This window comes from Buteo buteo, chromosome 19 (genome assembly GCF_964188355.1).
Source record: "Buteo buteo chromosome 19, bButBut1.hap1.1, whole genome shotgun sequence".
Taxonomy (NCBI): Eukaryota; Metazoa; Chordata; class Aves; order Accipitriformes; family Accipitridae; genus Buteo; species Buteo buteo.
In genome coordinates, this window is record NC_134189.1 from 24,820,002 (window position 1) to 24,845,552 (window position 25,551).

The following is a 25,551-nucleotide window of genomic DNA, read 5'->3' on the forward strand; positions in this document are numbered from 1 at the left end:
AAAGCAGGAGACAAGACTCAAGAGTTCATATTCTAGCATCTGCCTTTTGGGCTGTGATTTTTTTAATACAGTCTGGTTTTCACTGGCTCTTCAATGGATACAAAACAAGTGTTTCAGTGCAAGGTATTTAATGTGCTGTCGATTGCCTTTGAAATTTACATTGTTCCTTATTGCTTTTTTTCTTTTATTAAGTCCTTAAAAATTCAGCATACTAGATTAAATCTGTGGGAAAAATACTTATAGCAAGAGATCTTACAAAGATAAAAAGCTCAGTGAATATAGCTCTTCAGTTCTGGCTTGTGTAAATACAGGCAAAACAGCAGTACAAGAAAAATAATTGGTTCTAATGAAAAAATACAAAGCAAACAAGTTCCAAATAGTGGGGTATTTTTGAGTTTGTTTCCCTAAGATTTTAGGATTCCTTATAGCAAGGAATATAAACTTCCTCATCAAACTGTATTAAAAGTCCAAAGTATTTCAGACTTGAATTCCTCTGTGTTCTAGTTATTTTTATCTGAAATCATGCAGGACTTTGTCCATGGGCAAATCATCTAATAGTATTAAAAGCTACAGATATCCAGCATTTCAAATATCCACTCACACACGCTCAATTGTACAAAAATAAAAAAAAATTTTGGTAACTTTTGACACGATGTACAGTATTTTTAAAAAATTTTATGCCCTGTTAATTGTGCAGTTTCTGCAGTTTCTTGTTTATAAAGTTTACATTGAGATAGAAGTGACTAATGTTAGCTACTGAAGTACTCCCGTTGATAAGTCTCTGAATTAAAATGGAATAGAGAAAGACCTAGAAATCTTTGGAATATTCAGATGGTGAAGCCATATTTGAGGACTGTATCAATGCAAATCATATTGTAAGTCTAAAATGTTAAGATTTAGCTTTGTTGATCAAGGGGTATAATCAATACAAGGGTTCAGTACTTTCTGGGAGAAGAAACTCATTCCTTGGCAATGGATAAATTCCAAAAACATTTTGAAAGGGACATCAAAGTGATTTTGCTGCCTTGTTAGGTTTGCATCCATTAGCAGAGGTTACTTCTAAAGAGCAAACAGTTGCCTTTGAAATGGAGTAGACTGTCCCAGGTATAAGGTGTCTCCAAAAACGTTCCCCATAGAGAAATACCAAAGGTATCATTCTTTACCTCTCATTTCAAGTGATATTAGATTGTATACTAAATCACATCAGCCTAAAATGTGTTTTAGGAGGAAAGCATAAATATTTCCAGCAAGGCCACTTAATCTGTTTGCTTACTACCTGCTACCTCCTTCTGAGACTGTTTTTCTCTTTGACATGGAAAAATAAATGAACCATTCTCCAGGCATCAGTAGATTCTTCCTTCTTCTTAGAAACATCTATTGGAAGGAGCTAAAAATTCTGCTGGAGTAAACAATAAAATTCTCATGGACTTCAGCAGATGAGTAGTTCACACACCATTGAAATGGGAACCGCTTTTGAAAAGAAATCCAGGATAATGGTGAAAAGTCATTACACATTTCACTGGAGCTTGAAAAATAAAGAGGATCCTCTTGAGGATAAGGGTTAATAAACAAGTTATTGGTGTCATTAAGAGGGACAACTGGGTGAAATTTTACTAACAGATGCAATCACTGGTAACTGTTTTCTGCCTCTCAAATCTGTTAAACATCTTCCCCTTCCGAAAATAATTTAAAAAATCTGCTATATCATATATAACAGAAATCAGCTATAACAGACTAACTATAGGTCCCTTTAACAGACCCAAAGTTGATCTTCAGCCTTCCGTTCAGATAATTGTTCACCTACATACATTTTCATCATTGGTTTTGCCTGCTGTATTAACTGTGCATTAAAACTGACTGTCATAATAGACTGTTTAATAAAAGATCTAGTAAAGCTTCTCACGAGTAAATCTAATCCCTCTCATATTTGTCTAATTTGGTTACATCTTCATTGTTACTACTGTTATTTTTTGTAATGCAATAGCATCTGTAGATCTCATGCAAGATCAGGGGCTCGCTGTGCTAGACACTGTATAAATAGAAAGTGAGAGACAGTCCCTACCCCTAAAGCACTCCTAGTCTAAATAGACCCAGTAGGAAAGGAAGCAGAAGCATGGAGCACTGAAGTGATTTCGCCTGAGGTCACACAACAGTTCATTAGTAGGTTTTGGGAAAGAAGCTGGTCTTTCTGCTGCCCTTCCAAAATCTCTTACATACACCTCTCATACGGCGATTGAAGTTTTCTTAAACACTTACAGTTGTAAGTTTGCCCTTACTTGGGTTTGTGTGTAGTGTGCTGGTGACTTGCTTGCCACAAAGGTGATCCCTCCTCTTGTAAATTAATGCTAGCAAACTGTAAAAGTAACGTCAGTTTTGTCATAAAAATCCAGCTTCATCAAAAGGGAAGCCTTTCTTTTGTAAATTAGTGTTTCTCACAGATAGTAATGTTTTGCCACTGCTAGTGCCTGTTGCACAATTTCCAGATAGTGCTGCTGGATGAGCTCTTCTTCCTTCTATCCTTGCTCTAAACTCATTATATACAGATGTGGCCAGTTTTGGTCCGGTAGAAGAGTTAATTATTTTAGGATGTCCTGAACTGTGATAGACCTGAATGTATCTAACTTGCAGTGCTAATTGAAGTCACTTATATTACCTGATTCGGAACCATCTTCAATATCCCTTAGCATCCCCAGTAAGATCACGTTGTTCACAGGTACAATTTCATTTGCTATTTTGTTGGTTCTCTAAAAGAATTCTAGTCAGGAATTGAGAGTATTTTTTTTTACTGGGATTATGTAGTGCGTTGCTCTGATATCACACAGACCGTAGATAATTTTGCATGTGTCTAATGGTGATTTTCAGCTCGTTTATGTGATATTGGAATACAGCTTGCCAGCCTGCTGGGCCTCTCGTATTATTATTACCTGATAACTGGAGATTCTGTATCAAAGATTTTCAAAACTTGAGCAACCTGACCTAACTTTGACATTAGCCCTGTACTAACAAGGCACTGAACTGTACTTCTAACCTGGATGAGTGTACAATTCTGGTTTTAGTGGTGACTAAGCCACTTCATTCTCACACTTTTTTTTATAGCTTTGGCAGAACATTGCCTAATTCTGAGGGAGTTTAATGTTATCTGTTCTTTCAACACAGTATCTACAAGCAGCTTAACCCATTTTTTTACTTTGCCCTTTTTGTCTATAAAGAATGCCTGGAAGATAGCTGCAAACTCAAAGCAAGTCCTTCAGCTTCACTTGCTGGGTAGACCCACACCTTTTTTTCTTTGGAAATTTAGAGAAAGCACTGACACTGCTTACGTTTCTGAGTTCTGGTAGGCTTACCAACGTTCCTCACCTTGTCTTTAGGAATTGAAAATGTGTTGCATAAGAGGTGCCATACCTACGTAGCAGATTTGTAAGCCTGACATAGAGGGAGAAGGGTATGCTGTCTGCCACTTGCAGTCTTCCCCATTCGCTCACTTTGAGATGTTGCTGGCACGGCAGCTTCCCAGGTAAGCAGGAGGTTTTCTGATGAAAAACTTCAGAAGAACATTTTCTTTAGAAACGCTTCTGTCGCTGCCATGTATTCTGTTCTTTTTTTTCTGCTCTCTCATTCTTTATTATCGAGGAAGTTTGCATAAAAAGGAGACCTTTTTGTCTGAAGAGTTCATCTTACTCTGGTAACCACTCCCCACCTGAAGCCCTTACTTGTGTCCACAACAGCCATTTGTGAAGTCTCACACAGAGGATTATGGCTTCAGGTGAGCAACAAGCAGTGGGAGCAAATGGAATCCCAGGAAACAAAGATACCATTCTCATGCAAATCTGTCTCCAAAAAGAAGGAGAAGAAAATATATTCAGTGCAAACACTCCTTTAGTGAAACCTTATAATCAAGAAGTCAAAGGCACAAAAGTCGGAAGTTTCAGCAGTAGAGTTTCCACAGCAACTCTAAACTTGGCTGTCTTGTTGCATTTTTCATGACACTTCTAGCTTTTGTGTCTATCTTCTATCCTGATTTGCTACTGTGGATCTGACCCTTAGCATCTGAGAAAGTTAAAAGTTTTTGTTCTAAATTTCTGACACAAATCCATCTCTGTTTAACACTATGGCTTAACTTTGCGAACTATGAGCACATGTATGTAAAAAAAAAAAACCCAAAACTGAAGTTCAGTTTCTCTGGGAACTCTTGAGTTGAGCTGTCTGACTTCTGCAGGTCCAAAAACCATCTACAATTAGGTTGCATGGATAGAAGGCCTTTGTACGAAGTTTCTTCTTCAATGCTTTTGGTTTTTTATATAGTAGGAAAGTATATCAGCTGTTCATTGCGACTTCTTTCATTGTTCATTTAGTTTGCATTCAGCTTCTTGGACAAAAGTAAGGTCTTTGAGGACAGAGGAAACCTAAAGTAGCCAAGATCACTGGGAAAGTTGCACAGACATTTATCTAAATTGCTAGCCTAACTGTCAATTTGGTACAGTTTACTCTTCCATTGTATTTCCTAAGTGCACATTGGTTCAGACTTTTAAAAACCAAAATTTTCAATTTTCTTGGAACTGACTCTGCAATGTACCACCATGTGCTTCAAGTTTTCTTTTAGAGTTGAAGCTGGTTAGTAGTTGAACTATGTGACTAGCCCATCTTTAAGTGTTTCAGTCTCCCACCTTTGTTAGTTCAACCCAGGCAGTTAATTTTCCTACCACCTTTCTTCAACTGTAAGAATGGGCAGTCTGTTTGGTTTAGGATTATTTTAATGGCTGTGCAGTGACCCGGATTTTAAATGAATAAAATAACTGAAGCTTCCCTACTGTGATGCTATTTTACTGCACTGTATTTTCTTTACATAAAAAAAAAAACATGAAAATTGCAGTCACCTGAAATTTATTGCAAAAGGCAAGCTAAATCAGGTAAAGGAGGCTGCATTAATGAATACATGGTAATGTGTGAACTTTCTCCATTCTCTGCTCAATATGGTGCAGTAGGTAATATCTGAATATATTTTCACTCATTCTGAAAACTCAAGCAATGCTATTATAATGCATATGCATAGGGACTTAAAGTGAGTTTGTGAAGGTACCTAACGTAGGGCATTTCCTAATCTTTTATTTCCTAATCTATTATTTTTTAAAATTTTTATTTCTGGTATATGTTTGCTGTTGTTCAATAAACAAAAAAATATTCTAACAATAATGACACACTGGCATCTTATCCTTGATTTAAGACTTTAGTTGTAAAACTGTTACATGGGCCAACACCAGAAGAGGTGCAGACACATACTACGTAACAAACTTTTCTATTGGCTGTTTTCACTCCCCTTCCCCAGCTTCTGTCCCTGGATTTTCTCCAAATATTTTTTGTGTCTTCCCTATTGCTGGTTCCTCATCCCAGACTATCCTTTCTACCTCAGACTTGGTCTAGTTTACTTTGTCAGATGACTCTAGTCCCTCCTTCCCAACCCTACATCTCTCTCTTTATGCTTCCACAGTCTCCTGACAGAGATGCGTCACTACTCTGTATTTCCCAGGGGCACAAACATAACAAAACAAATGAAGAAACAAATAAAATCCCCTAAAATCTATTGGGGGTGTGTGTGCAGGAAATAGGTAGGCTTCGTATAGCCCAAATTAGAAGTGGATAAACATTTATTGCTGAATACCTCATGGTCTTCTCTCTCTCCTGGCTTACCAGACTTCATTGTATTGGAAAACAGGCAATTTTATGTAGAGATCTGTTATTTAGAGATCTGCCTCAAAATTGGGCAGTGTAACTGTGATTGCTGGTGTTCTTGATTCTTTTGTTTTGAGGAACTACTGAGATGACCCTTAGATTGCTGGGTTTAGAGGTGACACATGAACTACAAGAAAATAGTGTTAAATCTGAAAAAAAGAACAAAAATATGTTGTGTCCCCCCCTCGAAAAAAAGATGGTGTAAAATTGACATGAGCCCAATATGCATGGAGTTGTTGCTTGCTGCCGGCATGTGAAAGAGAAGAAGAAAAACTATTTCCATCTGCTGGGCAACTTGCTAACGCTGTGAGGGGAAAAAGTATTTGGGCACATCTAAAAGATTCATGGGGATTAGTAAATTGCTGGTGTAAATTCCTAAACTTGAGTCTGTGCCCACAGACCATGAATTTCTCTGTGCTGTTCCCCTGGCACCCGTTATCTGAAACATCCACTCGCCGTTGGGCGGCTACTTAGCATCTGTACCACCGACACCTTTGAAGGGAGATTAGCAACCAGATGTGAGGGATTTCTGCAGAGCAGACCTGCAGAGAAGACTGGAGACCAAGCTTTGGCAACTGGTATTTGGCGGTGGTCGAGGCGAGCCGACGTGACCAGGGTGGGGAGCGGGGACTGCGGACGGACGGTGAGGAGCGTACTCTCGCGGGAGGTGGGATCTGGCCAAGCGGAACAAAACGCTGCGACTTAGGTGCGAGGTTTGCTAAAGAGGTGTCTGCAGGTATGCTGAGCATGCGGTAAAACTAATTGTGAGCTGGGAGCGATTCAAACTCACCTGACCGTAGGTCTTTTGGTGGGGATTTAGAGAAGGAAGAGGGGGGGAAACCAGCTTTTCATGAAGACACGCAGACTCTTTCCCTATGCACCGCCTAGGAAAACTGTTGATATTGTGCATATGATTTGGGGGCTGTTTGGAACCTTCCCGAGGCAAAATTACTGACATTAAAGGGACTTTTGTGTGAGCAGAAATGGTGGTGCAGAACAGGGCTCTTACTCAGCTACCCAGGAGGCTTCCACGGTGGGTGGTAAGCCATTGGGAGTTGCCAGATGGCTGCTGAGCTTGTGATTAAGGTGTTGGGACACCCGAAGGAGTATGTTTGAAAATATATCTTGGACCACACATCATTCTGAATACGGCATTAATTTTCTGTTTTGTGAGGAGTCAGATTTATTAACAATTTGTATACTTGAAGCTTTGTGTGCTGGGCAACACACCCTGCTCTCATTATTGTTAATGGCAATAGGAAATATGCACATAACCCCCCGTGTACTGCCTAGGCAATTTGCCTCTAACAGTATAAGTTTCTAGAAAACAAAATTAAATCATATATGTAAGAAAAGAAAATGCTTACCTCTTGGCTTTATTTCACCTTAAACCTCAGTGTTTAAAAAAATGTTAAACTACTTGGTATTAATCAGATCAAGCTGGTTAAGTTTGCCTTTTACATATCTGAAATGGAACTCTGTTTTATAGCTTGAAATATTGTTTTTTAGGAAGATAAAGTTGTGAGAACCTTTGACTGATCTGTAGTAAAATATTTTACTGCAATTTCATTTGCCTGAACAAATATTTTTAGAACATTAACAGAAATGTATGGCATAAATTTCAAAGCCTATCATATAATTTCATGTACAAATATTTATATACATGGTCCCAGGGAAGTTAAAAATGTAATGTTTTTATAGAAAATATACAATACAGCGTATACTCTCCATACAGTATATAGTATCTAAAATGGGAGAAGAGAGGAGGTTCTTTCAGTATCTACAAGAAAATAGCTTTCATTTAAAATGCAGCTGATAAATGTTAGCAAACAGAAATTTTGATGTACTGGTAAACCAAGAAACCCAGATGTAAGACTAAGGAGATGCTTTTGATGGAGATTAGATAACATCACAGCGACTGCAACTATAGAAACTGTGTATTACAGGGGATAGCCTTTGCCTTTACTCATTAAATCTTGTCCCACACATAATCCATTCACACATATCGCTTTTCACAGTGAACAGTCATAGGCTGCTACTCACTGGGTATTTGAGGGGAGGTTTGCAGTGCAAGTTAAACCCACCTCCAAGTCCTTGATTCAAGCCTTTGACCATCTCCTGTTGATGGTGTTAAAACCTAAACCTGAGTTTAAGTCCCTCTGACTCTCAGCTAGGCACTTGCCAGCAGTCCTGAGTTCAGCACAAGGAGATGAGTCCTACCTTACATTTATGTGTAACGTAAATAATACTCCGATAAGTAAGCTTATAGACAGCCAATTCAAGTACCCTCATTCTCAAATCAGTGCAGGCTGTATTCACTGCTAATTTGCCCCCCTTCCCTGCCAGATGCAGTTACAAGACTTGGTTCTCAAGCCTGCCGAGATTCACCGGGTTTTTGTCACAAGCTGTCAAGTACCCGTTGTAGCACGCAGGGTCACCCAGCTGAAGTAACAAATCAGTCTGAGGCTGAGCCAACGTAACAGGTCACTGCTACCGACAGGGGCAGGTCCTGCTCCAGCTGCACCCCCCTTTGCTCCTTCCTCTACCGATCACCATGGGATCCTGTTTTGAGCCAGTTCCGATAGCTACATCAGCCCAAGCGCAGCCTGACAAAACCTATGAAGGGTTTTTGCCAGGTCAGTGCAGTGAATTGGCTTAAGGAGCCCAAGGAGGGGAGAGGCAACTGCCTTTCTTAAAGGAAAAAAAGAAGTTTGGGTAGAGTTTTAATGTAACTCTAGTACATAACTAGTAGATGCCTGAGAATGAGGAGGACCGTGGCTCTGGGCAAAAAGAGGAAGAACAACGTGTTAACAAAGCCAAGCACAAAAATTTGCTGTCCTTCCATCTTACAACCCAGTCAGGTTGTGCTAGTGTAGCGCGTCACTGAGCAGCGAGGTCTGGCTGCTCCCTAAGGGCGGGCGAGCTGGGATCCATGGGTGACTCCGGCACAAGCAGTGCCCTCACCAAGAGCGTGCAGATCCTCAGGGTCCAAACAGTGGGAAGATCTGGGGGCTAACGATGGGTCCGTTGACAGCCATGGGCAAGAAAAGAGCCAGGACCCAAAGGAAACAAGGTCAGAGACAAGACTGGGGACAAGGCTACGATGTGGGTCCGAGGACCATCCAGGAGACAGGACCAGAGACAAATGCACCTACAGCGTAGCTCTGGCAGGGTCTGGGCTGAAACGGGGCTCCGGAGCCCATGGGCAGGGATGAGGGGAGGCCCAGGGGAGGCTGGTCAGGGCCACTAAGGCCTCTTAGTGTCCTCAAGGCCCTGAAACAGTGATGGCCTTCATAAAGTGATGCTGGTTAGGGCTAGTCAGTCAGTTAGGAGGGTTTGCGATGCGCTAGCATTCTTTTGATTTAATTACCCAGTCTGGAAATGCACATTTGAACACAAAACCCCTTTGTCAGCAAACTTGGCGGGGGGACCCTGAGGGCTAGGACAGTGGGTACGCGTCTTGACACCTTGAACCGGGTTACGTCTGCGCTGCTGCAAACCACCTCTTCCTCCTTCCCCTCTCTCTCCCCTACCATCCGCTGCTGTCAGCTGCCCTGCAAAGGTGATTTTGCTCGGGGAACTTATCCAACAGAAAACGCTCTTTTTTTCCTCCCCTTCAGGGTTAGTTTTGCGACGAGCCACTGGCCTGACCTGAGTCAGTGAGCAGTGGTGAGGTCCCGGGGGAAGCAGGCAGTGAGATCTGCTGACCGAGCAGGGAGCAAGGCTGCGTCCCCTCAGGAGGCACGGTCAACGCTTGACCTAAGCCAATTGTGAAACACCCGTCCAAATTTTGGCTTCTATTTTTAACGTCCATTAAAAACCTGTTCAAAGGTCCCTTGAAGTTGCAAGAGAACAGCTACTTTAATGTATTCTGTGACATTCAATGGTCTTTGGGTACGTTCCTGTGTTGTGTTATTTACCAAGCAGCTATGATTCCTTTTTTTGCACATTGGTTCCTACTGTGTGACCAGGTCAAATGCTGTCATCCATTGCGGTAAGAGCTGTTGCAGTTTTAATTCTGATGCTGATATTTCTTTAACCTTGGGGTGTGTTTATTGATCATTAATCTAACCAACTGTTGGGTTTTTATACAGGAATTACTGTAAAAGTAAAAGCATACAGCAAAGTTAGTGCTCTTGCTAGGAATTTGAAAGCAGTGGAAGGAGATAGCCAAAGACTGTCCAGGACAAACATCTCCTGGTACTCCATAGATACCAGGAGATATTAATATTCCCATGAAATCTACAGCCTTGGAGATTGGGGGAACCTACTTCTAATTTTTCATAGGACTGCTTGAGGGTAACACTAGGTTAAACTTAATGATTTCAAGATTTCAGATTGTGATTACTGTTGAGTTTCTTTTAAATCTGAACTGAACAGGCTAATCTGAATATACCTCTTACTAATGAGTTCAGGACTGTGACGTTGGGCAAAAGAAATAACCCTAAACACTTTGAGGACCATTAACTTTAATGTTTGCCTGGTGACAAAAGAATAGTCCAGGCCGTGTGTCTGGGCTTTACAGTGTATTTTTTTTAGTAGTGTGATGACTTTCATTTGGAAACATTAAAAGGTTCAAAATTAGTAAGTGCTGCTATAAAGCACACTTAAATCTTGTATGGAAAACATCTCAGTTTACTTCCCATCTCAATTTTTCAATGGCAAATGTTAGGGGACAGAGCAAAGCCTGCATTAAATGAGCAGCTGCTAATTTTTTCAGTGTATTTATGCTTCTTACATAGGCTGTCAGAGTAGTTGCTGCTTTGGTTATTCCCCCCCCCCCATAAGATACCAAGGTAATAGGATTTGCTTCACAAACTCAGGATTATCCCAAATAATTCTCATGATGCAGTACAACTTTGTTCCTGAAGTGAGATACCTATAACTTTTTACATTCATATTATTTTTTCAGTACTCTATAGAAACTTGGCTTCTCACAGATATATCTGATTTTTCTGTCTCTCATTTAAAAATCCTGCATTTGAGCATAATCTTCTTTGAAAGGGTTAATTTCACCTCTGCTAATATTATATGACTCCATTAGTTATTAATGCGGTCAACTCATAAACACAGTTTAGGGGGTACTGGCCTTGGAAGAACTTTCCAGGAGACCAATATATCAAATCAATTCTGAAGTCCCTTGACCTCAGGATAGAATTACAGGTTTATAATTTACTCAACACTTACATGACCCAGAGAACAAAGGATTGCCAAGTCAGTCAAAACTAAATTACTCTTGACCTTAAATTAGTCATTTTCATGCTATTAAAACTATAGCTAAATCACTGTTGAGGTTATTTTGAGCTTATAAATCAAGTTTGTATTTTTCCATATTTATGCTCATAACCTAGAACTATAAATATGCTTTAATGCATATTTAATTATTTTCTGAAAGTTACCAAACAGCTTAATTCATGGAATTGTATTAAGTGTGTTTATTTATACGCATATATGCGTGTCTCCAAAATGTCCAGTTTTCTTGTGAATAAAATGAATATACGTGATAGAGATTGGCAAGTTATAGCTGATAAGGTGGAGCAGTAACGATCCTGTGGGATGATGCCAGCTGCCTATTACTGCTTGAGGGATTCTGCAGTTTTACTCGGGTACAGGATCAGCTCTATCTGTGTTGGGTAGCTGAGGTATGACAGAGCAGTATGTGTTGCTGCCGACATACATTATTTGTCCCAGTTTGAAGAAATGCAAAAATAATGAGGATAAATGATTGAAGAACATTCCCTCAACACCACTTTTAATTGCATAATTAGGGTATCATTTTGCAGACCTTAATTTTGAACATAGCTTGACACCTGTCTGCAGCCCATGTAGTTCAGTGAAATAACTCATGTACAGAATTACTTAGATGTGGGTTTGCAGAATCAAACCCTTCATTAATTCCGATCAGATCTTAGCTTACACAGGTATTTCTCGTCAGTCATTTGGAAAGTTAGCTAGTTCCTCCTTTTCTAGGCACTTTCATTGAAAAGCTGTTTTTGAAGGTGTAGGAGAGGTGTGTAGGTGAGTAAACACTTTCAGGGTTTAATGCTAAGGCTGCCAGGAATGGAAAACTGCAGTTCCACAACATGACCTGAGATATTTGAAAAATGATAGGCAGAGATACTGTATTTTTTAAAACTTCCTGTGCATTTTCAGTACCTCAGTAATGCAAAAAGTTTTCAAGAGTCTCAATAGTCTGTAATAGCTGTGTCTCCAGGATGCCTCATACCAAAACACAAGTTGATGGGAGTTGCTTTGGACAGAAATAATGACTTCATTGCAGCTTTCTGAAAACTTCTGTCATGTCAGGCAGATGTGAATTCCTTCAGAGTTTCTAATCCAGAAGGAAGCATCTCCACACTGTATTCATAAACTCAGTATTTGAATGCATTTCAATTTTTTAGACCATCTGAGGTTTTGACATAACATAGACTGGAGTTGCACTCCGGTCAGCCAGGAGGAGTCTTCAGCAGGATGCTGCGGTCTTGATTTAAAGTCTGTCACAGACAATGTATCACATAATTTAGATTAATGGTTAATTTGTATTTGCTTAGTAGAAACTGGTTTCGGTGATACTCGTTGACTTCATATGTCTACCAGAGCTCAGCTGAAAATTGATTTTTTTTTTCCATTGCAGCTTCTAATCCAAATATTTGAAAAACAATATCATTTGATTTGAATGCAAATGAACATCTTTTCTATTTTTTTCACAAAACTAAAGATGTGTTTCCTGTTGGATTAAATTATTTATTTGACTCAAAAAGAAAACTTTTTCCCCTGCAGACTAGCAAAAATAGCACAAGATTAGGATTATGAAGCTCCTAGGAAAGAAGGTGTCCTGTCATTTAATACCGTGATGGAGCCACATTGTGAGAGGCTTAAGTACAATTCTTTCCTCAGTTTGAAGGCATCTGAGCATGTTGTTCCCCAGAAGCATGCCCCACCACCAGATCACAGAATATTCTGGGTTTGGAGGCCAAGACCCAGTATCCCATTCATGCTCTTCCACTCCGAAAGGAAACACCCACCGAGACAGGGACTTAAACAGCCTTCTCCCGTCGGCCAGGGAATGCTTTAACCACAAGGCTGGAGAGTTGCTTACCTTCTTTGTCTTGGTGAATATTTAGTTATTCTGTGCAAAGTGGGGCAAGCCTAGCTGAGAGGACAATAGCAGGGCCTCAGGCAGCAAGGCTGTCTTCCCCATAAGTGAGGAAGAAGTAGGAGAAAGAGGAAGGTGTTAGTGGATGGGTATTTTATATGCTGGTTGTTAGATAAAAATCATCTTTCACAGTTCTGTGAATATTTTCCCTGCTGTATCCCAGTTCCTTATAGTCTGAATTTGTAAATAATTGTAGGTTCACCCATGTTATTTTATAAATTTCATGATGCATTGAAAATAAGTAATTCAATTCTAATAAATGTCCTGAGCAGAACATTCCTCATTCTGTTATGAATGGTTTTTAGAGTGCATAGGAGCTAATAACAGATGTAGCACAGACATATCCTAATGTACAAATACATATGGATGCTGGTTTTGAAGAGCTATATTCTTATTTTCCATTAATCTTTGAGAATACTAAAATTATTCCATCCTTAGCGCTCTCTGCATAGTCCGTACCAGTTAAGAGGCCCGAGGGGTGTAAGGTATCGAGGTGTACGTGGCCAGTCTTGGTAGCCGGGAACGGAGCGGACTGTGCTGTGCTGTGGATCAAACTGAACATTTCCCTCCATGTGCTGGGGAGACAAGCACTCTCTCTGTTTGTAATCAGGAAAGAGCTGCTTTAAAGACTCTGCTTGAAACTGCTCATCGCTTTGATGAAAAATTGCCACATTAAAAAAAAAAGAAAGAAAAAACAACCCACCCTGGTATTTATGAACTATTTGCCTGGATCTGTTCCCTTGAAGAAAGGTATTTTTCTTTAGATAAGTGCTAGTATCAGGTTAAGTTGATTATCACTTGTGACACTATATAACTCAAGGAAATTATCAGCTATCACTCAGACTCAACTGGTTCACCAGGTTGTTAGATGCATGTCATTGATTATTCTACTGAGAACAAATTTAAAGATGTTTTTGTGTAGTATAAAATGGCTTTATTTCCCCTATAGTTCTCACGGCATGAGGCTTGAAAATTTGAGAAAGATTGAAGTGATGATAATAGGAGTTTTAAGACGGGGAGAGGAGCTTAAAACCTGAGATGAGTGGGGCTTCATGGTTGAGAAGGCAAGTAATAAGAGGGATGAACTGTTGTTCTGTTAAATGTGAATGAAGTAGATTATGTTCAAAAAATGTTCCAGTCTGATTCCTGGCTTGTCAGCCTCTGCTTCATGTCATGTGAAGTTAAGTAGCTTTGATTCATGGAGTGTTGTGTAAACATTTGTTGATTTCTATCTGTTCTGGTTTACACTTCTGCCCTGAGGTTTGCTTTGAGTTTCAGGTTTGGGCAAACTGAAATTGTCAAAGTAAATTCACTTTAAATTGCAGTGTTTCAAGTGGTTTTGCTTCGAATCCATGCCAAACCTCAGATTTTGCATAATTTCTTTTTGCATAATTTCCAAGCAGAAAGATAAATTGTGTCAGGCTCCTTTGGAATGGGGTTGAAGTTTATAGGTTTCTGAACTTTTAGAAAACTAAGACTGTAATTCATTATCAAACCAGTTCAATATTGTGAGGACTTGGAGGCTGAGAGGATAGTGGGAAACTTCTGTACAACAGAATTATATTTGAAGAGAAGAAACATGTCCTTATTTCAGCTTCGAACGGACAGGTGGTCATGACGTATTTCACATTTTTGAACACTGAAATCTTGAGCTGGAGTATGTGAATACTTGGTCTGCTGCCTCACCTCTGCAGTAAGCTCCTTCAGATCCCGAATAAAGCCAATTGCTCAAGGACAAGATAAAGCTAATTTGAGGCAACATCTAAATGTCCATTGCTTGGATAAAAAAAATAAATTCCACTTCAGTGGGAGTCTTGATAGCATCGTTCCCAGTTTTTATTTCATTCTTACACAGAACTTCCAAGAGGAGTTCTCAGATTGCTGTCAGAGAACAATCAGTGGAAACATGTCAAATGAAATAAAGATCCCTTTGTTTGGGGTTTCTTGCGTTTTTTTGTTTGAACAGTTTTCTGTATCTAGATCTTAAAAACAGCCTTCAGCATTGTTGACATAATTAATTGCTTGTATTAAGTGTTCTAATTACAGCAATTCAGGTAGTTAGCCACCTAAATGAGTGCATAATTATTTAGAAACACTTTTGATTCCAGTACTGGCATCCTCAAGGCCCAATTAAAAAAACTCAAAACACACACAAAAAAATCAAAACCCTAAAGGTTAAGACTTTGAAGCACTGATACTAATAGCTATTACCCTGTAAACTAGATCACTTCATATGTACTTGATACTATATGGATATCATTTGCTTCTATCAGATCTTCATTTGCTACTAACTTTCAGTGAACACAGAGCTGATGATCTTTCGAGTGCAAGAAAATTCTTTAAAATGGATTTTTTCCATGAGAAAACTTTGAGGGGGAGTTTTATTAATTTAATTTGATAACAGAAGGAGTTAAAATTCATTTGATGCAGGCACAGTTCAGAACACTGTCATTAGTGGAAAATTGTCAAAGTTAAGTCCGTGCCAATATTTGAACTGGACCTGCCCAGCATGGTCTGCTGTTTCATAGGATTCATAGCATGGATGTGCCATTCTTTAATAGTATTCTGTAAACCAGTTTACATCTTCTCTAAGGCATGTGCTCTTCATTCTGCTCCTGGTGATGTATTGTAGAGTATATGTCTTCAGAGTAAAGTCCCAGTTACTGGGAGGAAAAAGGGCATAAACAAGATAAAATGCATTAATTTTTAAGAGGATAAAATATTTCCTTTTCAAAACAAATGTGTATTAAAATGGGACAAAATGAAACATATTATCATTTCAGGCTCAAATGCTTTCAGAATCTTTTGTTTCATAATGACTTTTAAAATATTTTTCCTGTGAGTTAGGATGGAAACAAAGACAGGAAAATCAGAATTCCCCAGAGCATGAAGACACAGATTTCCTCACTTACTTTGAAAAAAAATTATTTTTCCTGTTCTTTAATAGTAAGTCACAAGCAATTGGTAAATGAACACTTTCCTTCTGTTCGCCCAGTGGCTGAGCTAAAGGTCTGCCAGAAAAAAAGAAAAAAAAAATATGCCAAGAGATACCATCTTTTCCTGAAGGTAAAGAAAAGATTCACAATCTTTGAACACAAAGTAGTTTCTCAATGAGCAAGTGAAATCTCTTGAAATAAGTAGCTCAGCAAAACTTTTGGTTTCAGTGACAGTTTTGCACAAGTGATGCTTGCAACTTTTAGCAGGATATTTATTTCTGTAGTAAACTATTGATAAGCACTGCATGTTTTCACTATTAGGCAAACGAGGCCTGTAAGGTTTTTGTGCATGTTCTTAGATGAAATACAGGGTGGAAAATTAATAAATGTCTGTAGCCGCACAAAGTTCCTTGTGAGGTTCTACGAGTACGATTACTGTTGTCTGCAAAATAGTCTATGGACACTATAATTTTAAGAAAAGGAAGATCATGATTTTTGTCTGGTTTTGAAATGCCGGTTCCTCTAATGGCAAAGCGATAGTTGTTCTTGGCACATAGGTTTGTAGAAACTGGTGTTGGAGCTTAAAAGTTGGCTTTTTGTGACTTCGTGATGGGAGTTCACAAGACCATTGTGAGAATATATGTAGTTTTGACAAGACCTTTGAAAGGCAAATTTGAAGGTGATCACATAGTAAGTCAAACTTAGAGCTAGCTTTCGAGAATCTTTTCTGCTGGTATAAACTGGATGTTGTGTACCAAAACTCGATACAAGACATTAGTGGAGGGCAAGGTGATTTTATTTTAAAATGGCTAGTTTCAGCGATTCACACTCGTAATCATGCGCTCACAAATACAACGATGTGTGTACCCAAGCAGCCTGTCCACTACGCTTGTAGCCCAGCTGCACGTGTCCAGGTGGGCTGCTCAGGAGTTCTTGCAATTGCGCGGAGGGCCAAGTAATGCTCTACTGAGTCTTCATGGTGTCTGCTGGGATCTCCTTGGGATGGCAGCCAGGTGCCACTGACCCTTTTTTGCCTTTGGGAGCTGACAGTGCTCAGGGTCTTTTACTTCTCCGTGCTCTCCCACCTCTGGGAATCATTAGGATTCATTCTCTGTACTCTGCCTCCTTATTAGGGTGTCTTAAGACACCAGCCTTGTTCTGTATTTTCCCACCATCACCTCTTAGTGGCCGGAGTCCTTTTTCAGTCTAGGCAGAGGCAGTTCCTGACTGTACCTGTTCCTTTGTGTTCCTGAACTGGGTATCTCCAAAAGCTGCTCATAAATGTGCTGTGATGTTGATAGTCCAGGTCCCACAAGCACCTGCCATCCTCACAGGGCTTTTTATGCTGTTTTTCCCTTTCTGATGCTTCCACACGCAGACCTTCCCATTCATTCTCCATTCCTGCCAGTCTAAGCATTTCCATTATGAATCTCTATCATTACTGATAGCATGACATAAACCACAGGCAGAAAAATAATGATAAAAATGGTTTAGGATTTCAGTCTCTCCTTGCAATTCCCCAGAGACCATTACACACTCTTCCCTACACCCAAGCCTGGTCTCCCTGCCAGGCCAGAGGCAGCGCACCTGGCACCGCCGAAGGTCCCTGTGAGAAAGACGGGGCTGGAAAAGGCTAAAATCACTGCTACTCCAGTTGGAGAGAGAAGCCTAGAAGCTGAATACTGACAAATTTAAATAACAAATAAGGCACTTTTTAACAGTATATAAAGGTCTTTATATCAAGGCCAGATGCCTTTCTGGAAAGTTACTTTAGTTCTACACAAGGTTTTTGGCTCAGGGCAAGGGCAGCTGTGTGAAATGCAATCCCCTGCACTGCTGAGCAGGTCACGTTCATGATCTAATGGTCCTGCTTGGCTTCAGATGCTGTGGATGTCTTGCATTGCTGAGTATCTGGTGAGCAGGGAGCTAATTCCCAGATTGCTCAGGTGCTCAGGAGAGGAGGAGCAGAGATTGTGAAGGTGGAGAGGGAAGAGTGCTCTGGAAAATAGCCTCTGCTTAGGGAGCAGTGACACGGCAGTTTCCCCAAGCCTGCAGATCAGTCTCCCTTGTTCCTTACCATCATTAAGGGAAAAACATATTGTCACTATTCTTTTTTCTGCTGAGTCATCCTATAAATAAAATACTTCTTCATTTAGGACCACTGATTGCCTTAAAATCCTCAGTGAAGTAAACCTCATGACACCTCCGTGACTTAGGTTTTACACTTCCTTTATAGACATATAAACTAGAGCATAGCCAGGTAAAAGGACTTGCACAAGATCACCCAGAGAGACAGAGGCCAGTTAAATCAATCAGTTCAAGAACTCAGGAGTTGTGTTTCCATAGCCCCTGCTGTAACTACTAAATCACAAGAGCTACTGAGGAAAGATCCTGCCAAAAGCCACTGTTTTTTTGTTTTTTAAAACCACAAGAAGCATTTTGCTCAATTCCACAGGGTATATCCCTAGTACTTGGTGCAGATTAATTAATTACTTATTTTTAAAAAGAAATGTAAAGCTTTGGGCAGCCCAAAGACTATTGAAGTTTTAATTCTCAGAACTATTCCCTGACTTGACTGTTATCCAGTTCCTATTCAGGCAAGATAGGAATTAAGATTAATGACCCCAAACAAACTGGTATTTCAGAGAATCAGTCTTTGCCAGGCATTATATTCTCATGACAGAAAATCATTGAGGCATAAATACAGCGCTCAGTCATTGGTGTATATTAACAACACCACGTTGTTCCCATAAATGCTGAATACAGTGAAGAGGAAAATGAAGTCTTAAAGTTCATTAATTTGGGTTGTGGCATTTTTTAAAGTGAGCAAACCAGAGCCCGTCGAATAAGGCTGTACCATTCTAGTTCCCCCTGCACCGCTGTGCAGGCTATTCGGATTCCAGAAAGGCATCTCCTCTGCTGGGAGGTTGTTTGGGCTTAGTGATGGCTCTCTCTGCAGTGCCTTTTACTAGCTAGGAATTCAGTTCTGTTGGCATTTTTTAAAAGGCAAATTGATGAAGACCAAGTCTTAAGGAGAGAAAAGTGAAAAAACACCTTTATCAGCTAGAATCAGCGACTGTTGTAATACGTGGGGTAAAAATGTGCCATTGTCTGTCAGTGTTTGTCCACTTCCCAAGAAGGTGGTTGTGGCTAGAGTCTGTTTTCTAAGCAAATGAGAAGCGGCAGGGAGACGAGAGCATTTCACCTATCCTGGGACCAGAAGTAGTCATGGTACAGTGTTAATACAGGAAGTTATTGTGGCAATTTCTAGAAGCTGTTTGCTCAGAAAAGAAAAAAAAAAAGGAAAAAGAAAATCTTTCTGTGTTTGTATTTCCACATTGAAAAGACATCCCTGTGACATCATCTTGTTTGTTCTGACACTGCAGGAAGAATGGAAGAAATAAAATGGCAGAAAAGAGACCAGGCACTTTTATTTTGCTGCCAACGAAACATAGAGGAAAGATGTAACCAAAATATCCAATGGTTACTTTAGTTCTCAGAGACAGTTCAGCAGATGAATTGTTGTTCAAGGGCAGTTGGGCTCCCAGACACAAGAGCATTCTGTAGTAAGCTTAATTACTCATTTTAATTATGCATTTTAATTAGCAAGGGACTAACACAGAGCTTTTCTCCCACTTTCTCAATAAACCCACTTTGTAATATTACAGAACAAACTTGTAACTGAAAACTCTAACTGTCTAGGGTTGAGAAAAACAAAGTTTGAGGGGTTTTCTTCCTCATTAAATCACATTCAGTGAGCAGGTTACATCTACCTCTGATTATTTTCAGGACCTTTCTACTATTTTTATTCTCTTCATGGACAACATCAGGAAAACACCCTGCACTGCTGCTTCTCCCAGCAGTGTTTCCTCTGCCAATGTATTGTCTTGCCAGTTGCTCCCTATAAATGAAGTCCTAGTTCTTCCTCTTTTAACAGTTTCTCCTCAGAGCTGTTCTTCTGTCCCTCCACTATCTGTCTTCCCTGCCCCAGTCCCTAGGAGCACTGCTGTAGGAAATTTGCTTGCTTTCTTGTTCCCTTCAGGGAAAGGCCAGGTTAGACAAGTAGAAGCAGAGACAATTGCATTCTGCAGTGAATCCCGAGAGGCAGCAGAGTATATGGTGATGGATGGGTGGAGATAACCAATGCCACAAAATCTTCAGCAGAATAACCAGGTGCCAGAATGCAGCCCCCCATGAACATGTCACTTCGGTATTCTTTCCTACTTTGCCTGGGACCGTACCTGGTGAGGAGGGATTTGCAGAATCTGCAGCATTCCTTCATAAATTGAGGCTGTCAGCAGAGCTTGGTGAAGCCAAATAGGCCTCCAGGCTGCTCTGTTTTGAGAGAAGCCAATCCTAATTTATTCATAGTTTTGAGCCAAACATGGGCTTGAAAAGAAAAGGTTCAGATAAGGATATGGTTAGAATAGAGTTGAGGTAGGTTTAAGGTGGGATTGTGATTAGGAGTAAAGGGAAAAATAAAGTTGTGCCAACATCTTCTGAAATGTTCTCTCAGGTTTCAGTGCAAATGGCATCTTACAAAGTTTCCATCATGTAAGTAGTGGAAATTCTCCAGAAGTATCTGTTCTTCACAAGGCTTTGATGAAATGTTACACGACTGGTAACCTCTTCTATTATATTTATGTTGCACTTCTCTGCTGCTCCTGGCTTGGGGTGAGCTCTGGAATCGGAATCATCGCCTGACATTTCCAGGTGTTTGCATGTCAGATTCAAGCTGCAACCTTCTCCTAACTCGAGTGGTTTAAGAGGCTCGAGGCATTTTGTCTGGCTTTGCTTAGCTGAAGGTAATACTAATTTTATTTTCATTTACTGATAGGAAGATTTTTTTTTTTTTCATTTGGACGTTGTAACCTCCCTTGGTATTTAAAACACATTATATAAGCTTCTTTTCTTTACGGTTCTTATGATGAGAACCATCTCTCTCCACCACTTGTCTCCATCAACAGAAGGTCCACATAGTACATGTGACTGAATATGGACTAACTGCTGCACATGTCTGTAATAAACTCTCTAATTTTATGTCCTTTATGATTACTGTTTTCCCACCCTTCTTCTCCCCCAACAACTTACTGGTACATGCTGTCCTTATGATGGGATAATTACACAGTTAGCTACATCTGAATATAGGTGATATTCATCTCTGCTAAATATTGCCTTTCAGTAATGGTGGGAATCTGCAGTTTAATGAAAAATCTTGCCTCTGAAAGTGAGTGGCCTATGTGCATCTGGAGACAAAAGTATCCTGTGATGCCAACGTTTCATGTTTTGTATGGAGTCTGCTCATGCTTTCAGTGCAAATAAGGCTTGCTTTATATTTTACCCAATAAAATATCAGCCCATTTAAGATAATTGTACATGAGAAAAATTAAAGTTATGACTGAGAATCAAAGTTCTTTCCTAGAAACAGAGCCAGAAAGTGAATACTCTTAATCAAAGGTGATGGGAAAACAAAAAAGCAGATGGAGGACTGACCTTCTCAAATAACTTCTTTACGTTTCAGTTGCCATCACTGACCTAGTCACTGTTTGTGCTGGCTTAAAAACTGATGTCAAGTGAACAACTCCAGAATAGATGATGCTGTATGTCACTCTGGGCAGGAGTTACAACATTATCCAATGAACGTATTAAAGTAGTATTAGTGTGACTTTATATGTGTTTTCCTGCTAAGCAATCAAAACATAACAAATGAATGAAGCTCAGCAGTAATCCAGGTACTGTAAGTGTGTATCCTCAAACCAGTTTTGCAAATTGGGACAGAGAGCTATAATTGACCTTGCTGAAGTGGCCTTTATTTTCCACAGTTCATGATCAAAGTAGTTACTCTTCTAATTCACGACACCTGAATAAACGGCAGGAAAACCAGCCTGGAATGCACGCTCTGCTATCTGCAGCCATCCTGCAGCACAGCCTGAATAAAGTCCTTCCCCTTGTCTCTACGCTGAAGCGAACTCCAATGATTAAAAAATGCTTCTGGACTGAAAGGTGCATCGCGCTGACAACAGGCTTGTTTGGAGACTTGAGCTGTGCCTCAGCATGGCCTGGAATAGTTGTAACTTTGCCTGTGTTTAGGGTCCGTTTCCATATCTGTTTTTCACTTAAAATATTCCCTGACTGTTCCAAAGCACATTAAGCTGAAAGTTATCAGACTCCATACAAAAGAAGAAGAAAAAGAGTAGGTCTGAACTGGCCAACACAAGCTTCTAACAAACAGAGCAGAATATAAAAATAAAAGAAAAAAAATCCCTGTGGATGGTTTCCAGAGTTGCTTTGGATTTGATCATCTCTCTTTCCTCCTCTGGTTCAATTATTCTCAACTGAAAATGTTTGGCTTCTTTGGCTTAGGCTACTGCCTTTCTGCAGTTAAAACCCAAAAAGTCTTAAATGCATCCAGGTGTTTTAAGCTAAAAGTAGGGACTTTTCACAGTGTGCTCTGAGCCACGAGCAGAGGACCAGCCCTGGGGCTGCAGAGCCTCCCTGGCTCACGGCCGTCCCGCCAGGCTCTGTGGCCCATAGGCAAACTCAAAACCTGCAGAGGGGAAGGTCGAGTCAGCCAGCAGAGAGGGGCCCCTTTCCCCCCTCACCCTCTAGAATAGTCGCTGGAGAGATCAGATCAGGGTGGGGACTGCTTGTTCACTTATAGGGTCCAGGCCCTCCACCCGCTCCCCTTTTTCCCTGCCCTACCACAGCGATACGACAGCCCAGGAGTCCGTAAGCCAAACTGGGAAGGACTCGTTGTAATTAGGGGTAGGTTTGACTGCTTTTAAAATTGAGCATCCTGCTGGGCAATCCGTTAACAGAAAGGTAAGGCAGACGTGCTGGTTTGCAAATGGGTCCAAGGCTTGGGTCCTACGTGAAGACGTAGTTATAGACGATGTCAGTATCACTTATGGATCCAAGTATATGTTATTTCAGTAGACATTTCATGGTATCCGTTACAGTTGCAGATGTTACAGGCTCCCATTATTAATTTTTTTATGTGCTTATAACGTTCCAAAATCCTGATCGCTTCTGTTCAAATGTCATTTTGTTCTCCTTTACAGACTTTTGGGGGAATGTTTTAACAAAACCTTCCTGTTGTTTAGGTGAAAAGATGGGAATGTACACCGTTGTCCACCAATAAAACTCTAATCATATTCTTTTGAGCAAAACATACACAAAGAACAACCCACCCAACAGTAACGCTCCACTCAGCATGGACCTCATCCTTACGAGGTCCAGCATTTATGCTTGGTGTTATGGGTAAAGATTTTAAACAATTTAAATAATTTTTTTAATGTGCTGGAAAGCATCTCCTAGTGTGTGTGTGCCACTGCCCTCTGCTGCACAGAGGCAGGAGAGCTTGGCTGCTTTCATAGGGGCACCCACCCATATTCCTACTTCGAGCAAGTGCTCAGGTCCTACTGACTTCATTTGGGAGCTGGAGCTACAAAAGTAGTTAAACCTTCCCCTCCATGGGAGTTAGGCACCATAATACCTGTGAAGATCTGTCCGTTTCTGTCTTCTGTCAGTAGAAAATGCCACGTGGAAAGAGTGTGCAAGTACGGTGTCCACCACAACCCCCCGGGTTGTTGTTTCATGAGTTATGTATCTCAAAATATTTTAGGAGGTTCATGGCAAGCATTGTTGTGTTTCTATTGAGCACTACTAAAGCATGACCTAAAGTGTCTCTGGCCTTTTGTTCTCTCCTGTTGTGTGCTTCTGGCATGTAAAAGACTGACACCCTCAAGGCTTAAAGGGTTTTGCCAAATCCAAGGGTTTGGGCTAAAATATAAGGCTTAGCAGGATAAATGTATTGGGCTAAATACAGAGTTAAATGTAACCTTGCTGGTAACAGCCGTAGTTACCTATTCCGGTCATCAGTGCTAAGAAACTATGAAAATCAGCTAAAATCTCCAAAAATGTGTAGGATCACAGTCAGCCACGCTGCCACAACCGCCCGTCAGGAGGATAGCTCTGCTTGCTATGCGGAGCAGGGAGTTTAACTCATCTAGAGTTGCTCTCTGTCATCTAGAGCTGCTGTGCTCCTTATGCATTTATTGATGCAATTAACACGTCCACGTATCTTAGTCCACGGGTTTGCACATTCTCACGCGGTCTTTTTTCCATTAAAGCCAGGTTTCATGTATTTCTGTCCCTCAGTTTAATGCTAATGACCATCAAATCTGAACAGTAACTTAGTCCTTTTTCAATATTTGCTCCCAGTGAGATTGGTGGGACTTTTGCCAGTTGGAACAGGCCAATATCAAGTGCTTTTGAATTATAGTCAGGTGATTTTCTTTGTTGTATTTCACAAATAAATAACTTCTTTCTCTAAAAGTGAGGCCTGCTCAACTGTGCATAAGGTTCCAAGAGTCAACCTCATCATTTTGGACACTTAAACTTGGTAACATATTGGAAAAAGTTCTGTAGCCCTGATTTCTGCTGAAGGAGGGGAATTAGGAAGAAATTACTGCCTTGGTTTGTTTCCATCTCTGACTTCTTGAAGCTTATGTATTTGAGGCTCTTTAAACAATGCATGAACTATCTCATATGGATTACCCTAAAAAAAACCCTCTTAAGTATACATATGAAGTCTCACATCATTTAGAGCTAGGGGATAATTTCAAGCTTTTATCTTAACTGGTACAAAAAGGAGGAAGGCTAAACCCTAAATTGTGATTCTTTTCTGATTATAAATATATATATATATTACTTGTACAGGCTGACAGACAAAGATTTCTCTATCAAGTATGTGCCATTTACAAGCAGAACGTTGTCTCCATTCTAGTCACCAGCCACAGGAGCTCAGCTGGAGCCCTGAGCGTCAAGCTGAGAGCTTTTCTTTCACCATAATAAAGGTCCTGTAGGCTAAACTACTGGTAGTCTGTCAGTGACACTTCTGAAATCCCTTTGATGGGCTTACACAAATGCAAAGATTCGTACTTAGCAATGCTGTTGATGGTATACAACAACGATGGTTCTTGAATCGCGCTCACCCTGCATTGTCTTCTGTGTGTTTTGCATGTGTGAGTGTATATATATATGGATATGTGCATGAATATACATAGATATATGAAGTGTGAGGATATATGTAGTATAGACACCTGAGTTTCACACATATTAGTGCATGTATTTAATATCAAACTGGGACTTGAAATAGAAAGAGCAAGAAAAAGCTATTGACAGCTTATTTTTAAAACTCTGTTTCTGTGGCTGTGGTATCTCACCCAACCAGAAGCACTAATTTTATCAAAGAGAAATTATGAAAAATTATGCTAGTTCTTAATTACAGTCCCTGTTTGTTTTACCTTTTATTTACTTCACTTTGAAATAATACACTGTAATGTTTCCACTTTTTAAAGACTTTTTCTCTAAACTGTGGCATCCAAGTAGGTGGCCTAGCCAATACTTCCTTTTCCCCAGTCAGATATACTGGGAAGAGGCGGCAAACTGTGTTTTCAGGAGACTTGAGAAACTTGCTGGCAAGCTTTCCTATGGTTATCATCACATGTCAGAGATGATGTCTGTATAGAACATAGATTTCTTAACATTGCGGCTTCCTTGGAAAGGAAATTTTGTTTGCTTTAGTTCACTCATTTTAAATGAATGAAGAAGTCCATGGGGAAGGAGTCAGTGCTTAAATAAAATACTTGTTCTTACAGTTACTCCTCCAAAATTCACCGTAAATAAGACTGTGGTAATTAATTGCCAGCCAAGTGGCACAATTAATAT

The 25,551-nt window shown here is 40.2% G+C and overlaps 1 protein-coding gene across 15 annotated transcripts in view; it reads left to right on the plus strand.

Annotated features, from left to right (window-relative positions):
• LOC142042141 (potassium voltage-gated channel subfamily KQT member 1-like) overlaps window positions 1-25,551 on the plus strand; it is a 515,171-nt gene that overhangs the window by 260,579 nt on the left and 229,041 nt on the right. The window contains exon 15 of one of the 15 annotated variants that reach the window (XM_075051718.1): window positions 3,369-5,195. The exons of the other annotated variants lie outside the window; for them this stretch is intronic. Coding sequence (XP_074907819.1) covers window positions 3,369-3,375 — 7 coding nt within the window. The 3' untranslated portion in view covers window positions 3,376-5,195. Of the gene's footprint in view, window positions 1-3,368; window positions 5,196-25,551 lie in introns of those variants that run through there. 15 annotated transcript variants of the gene reach the window in all.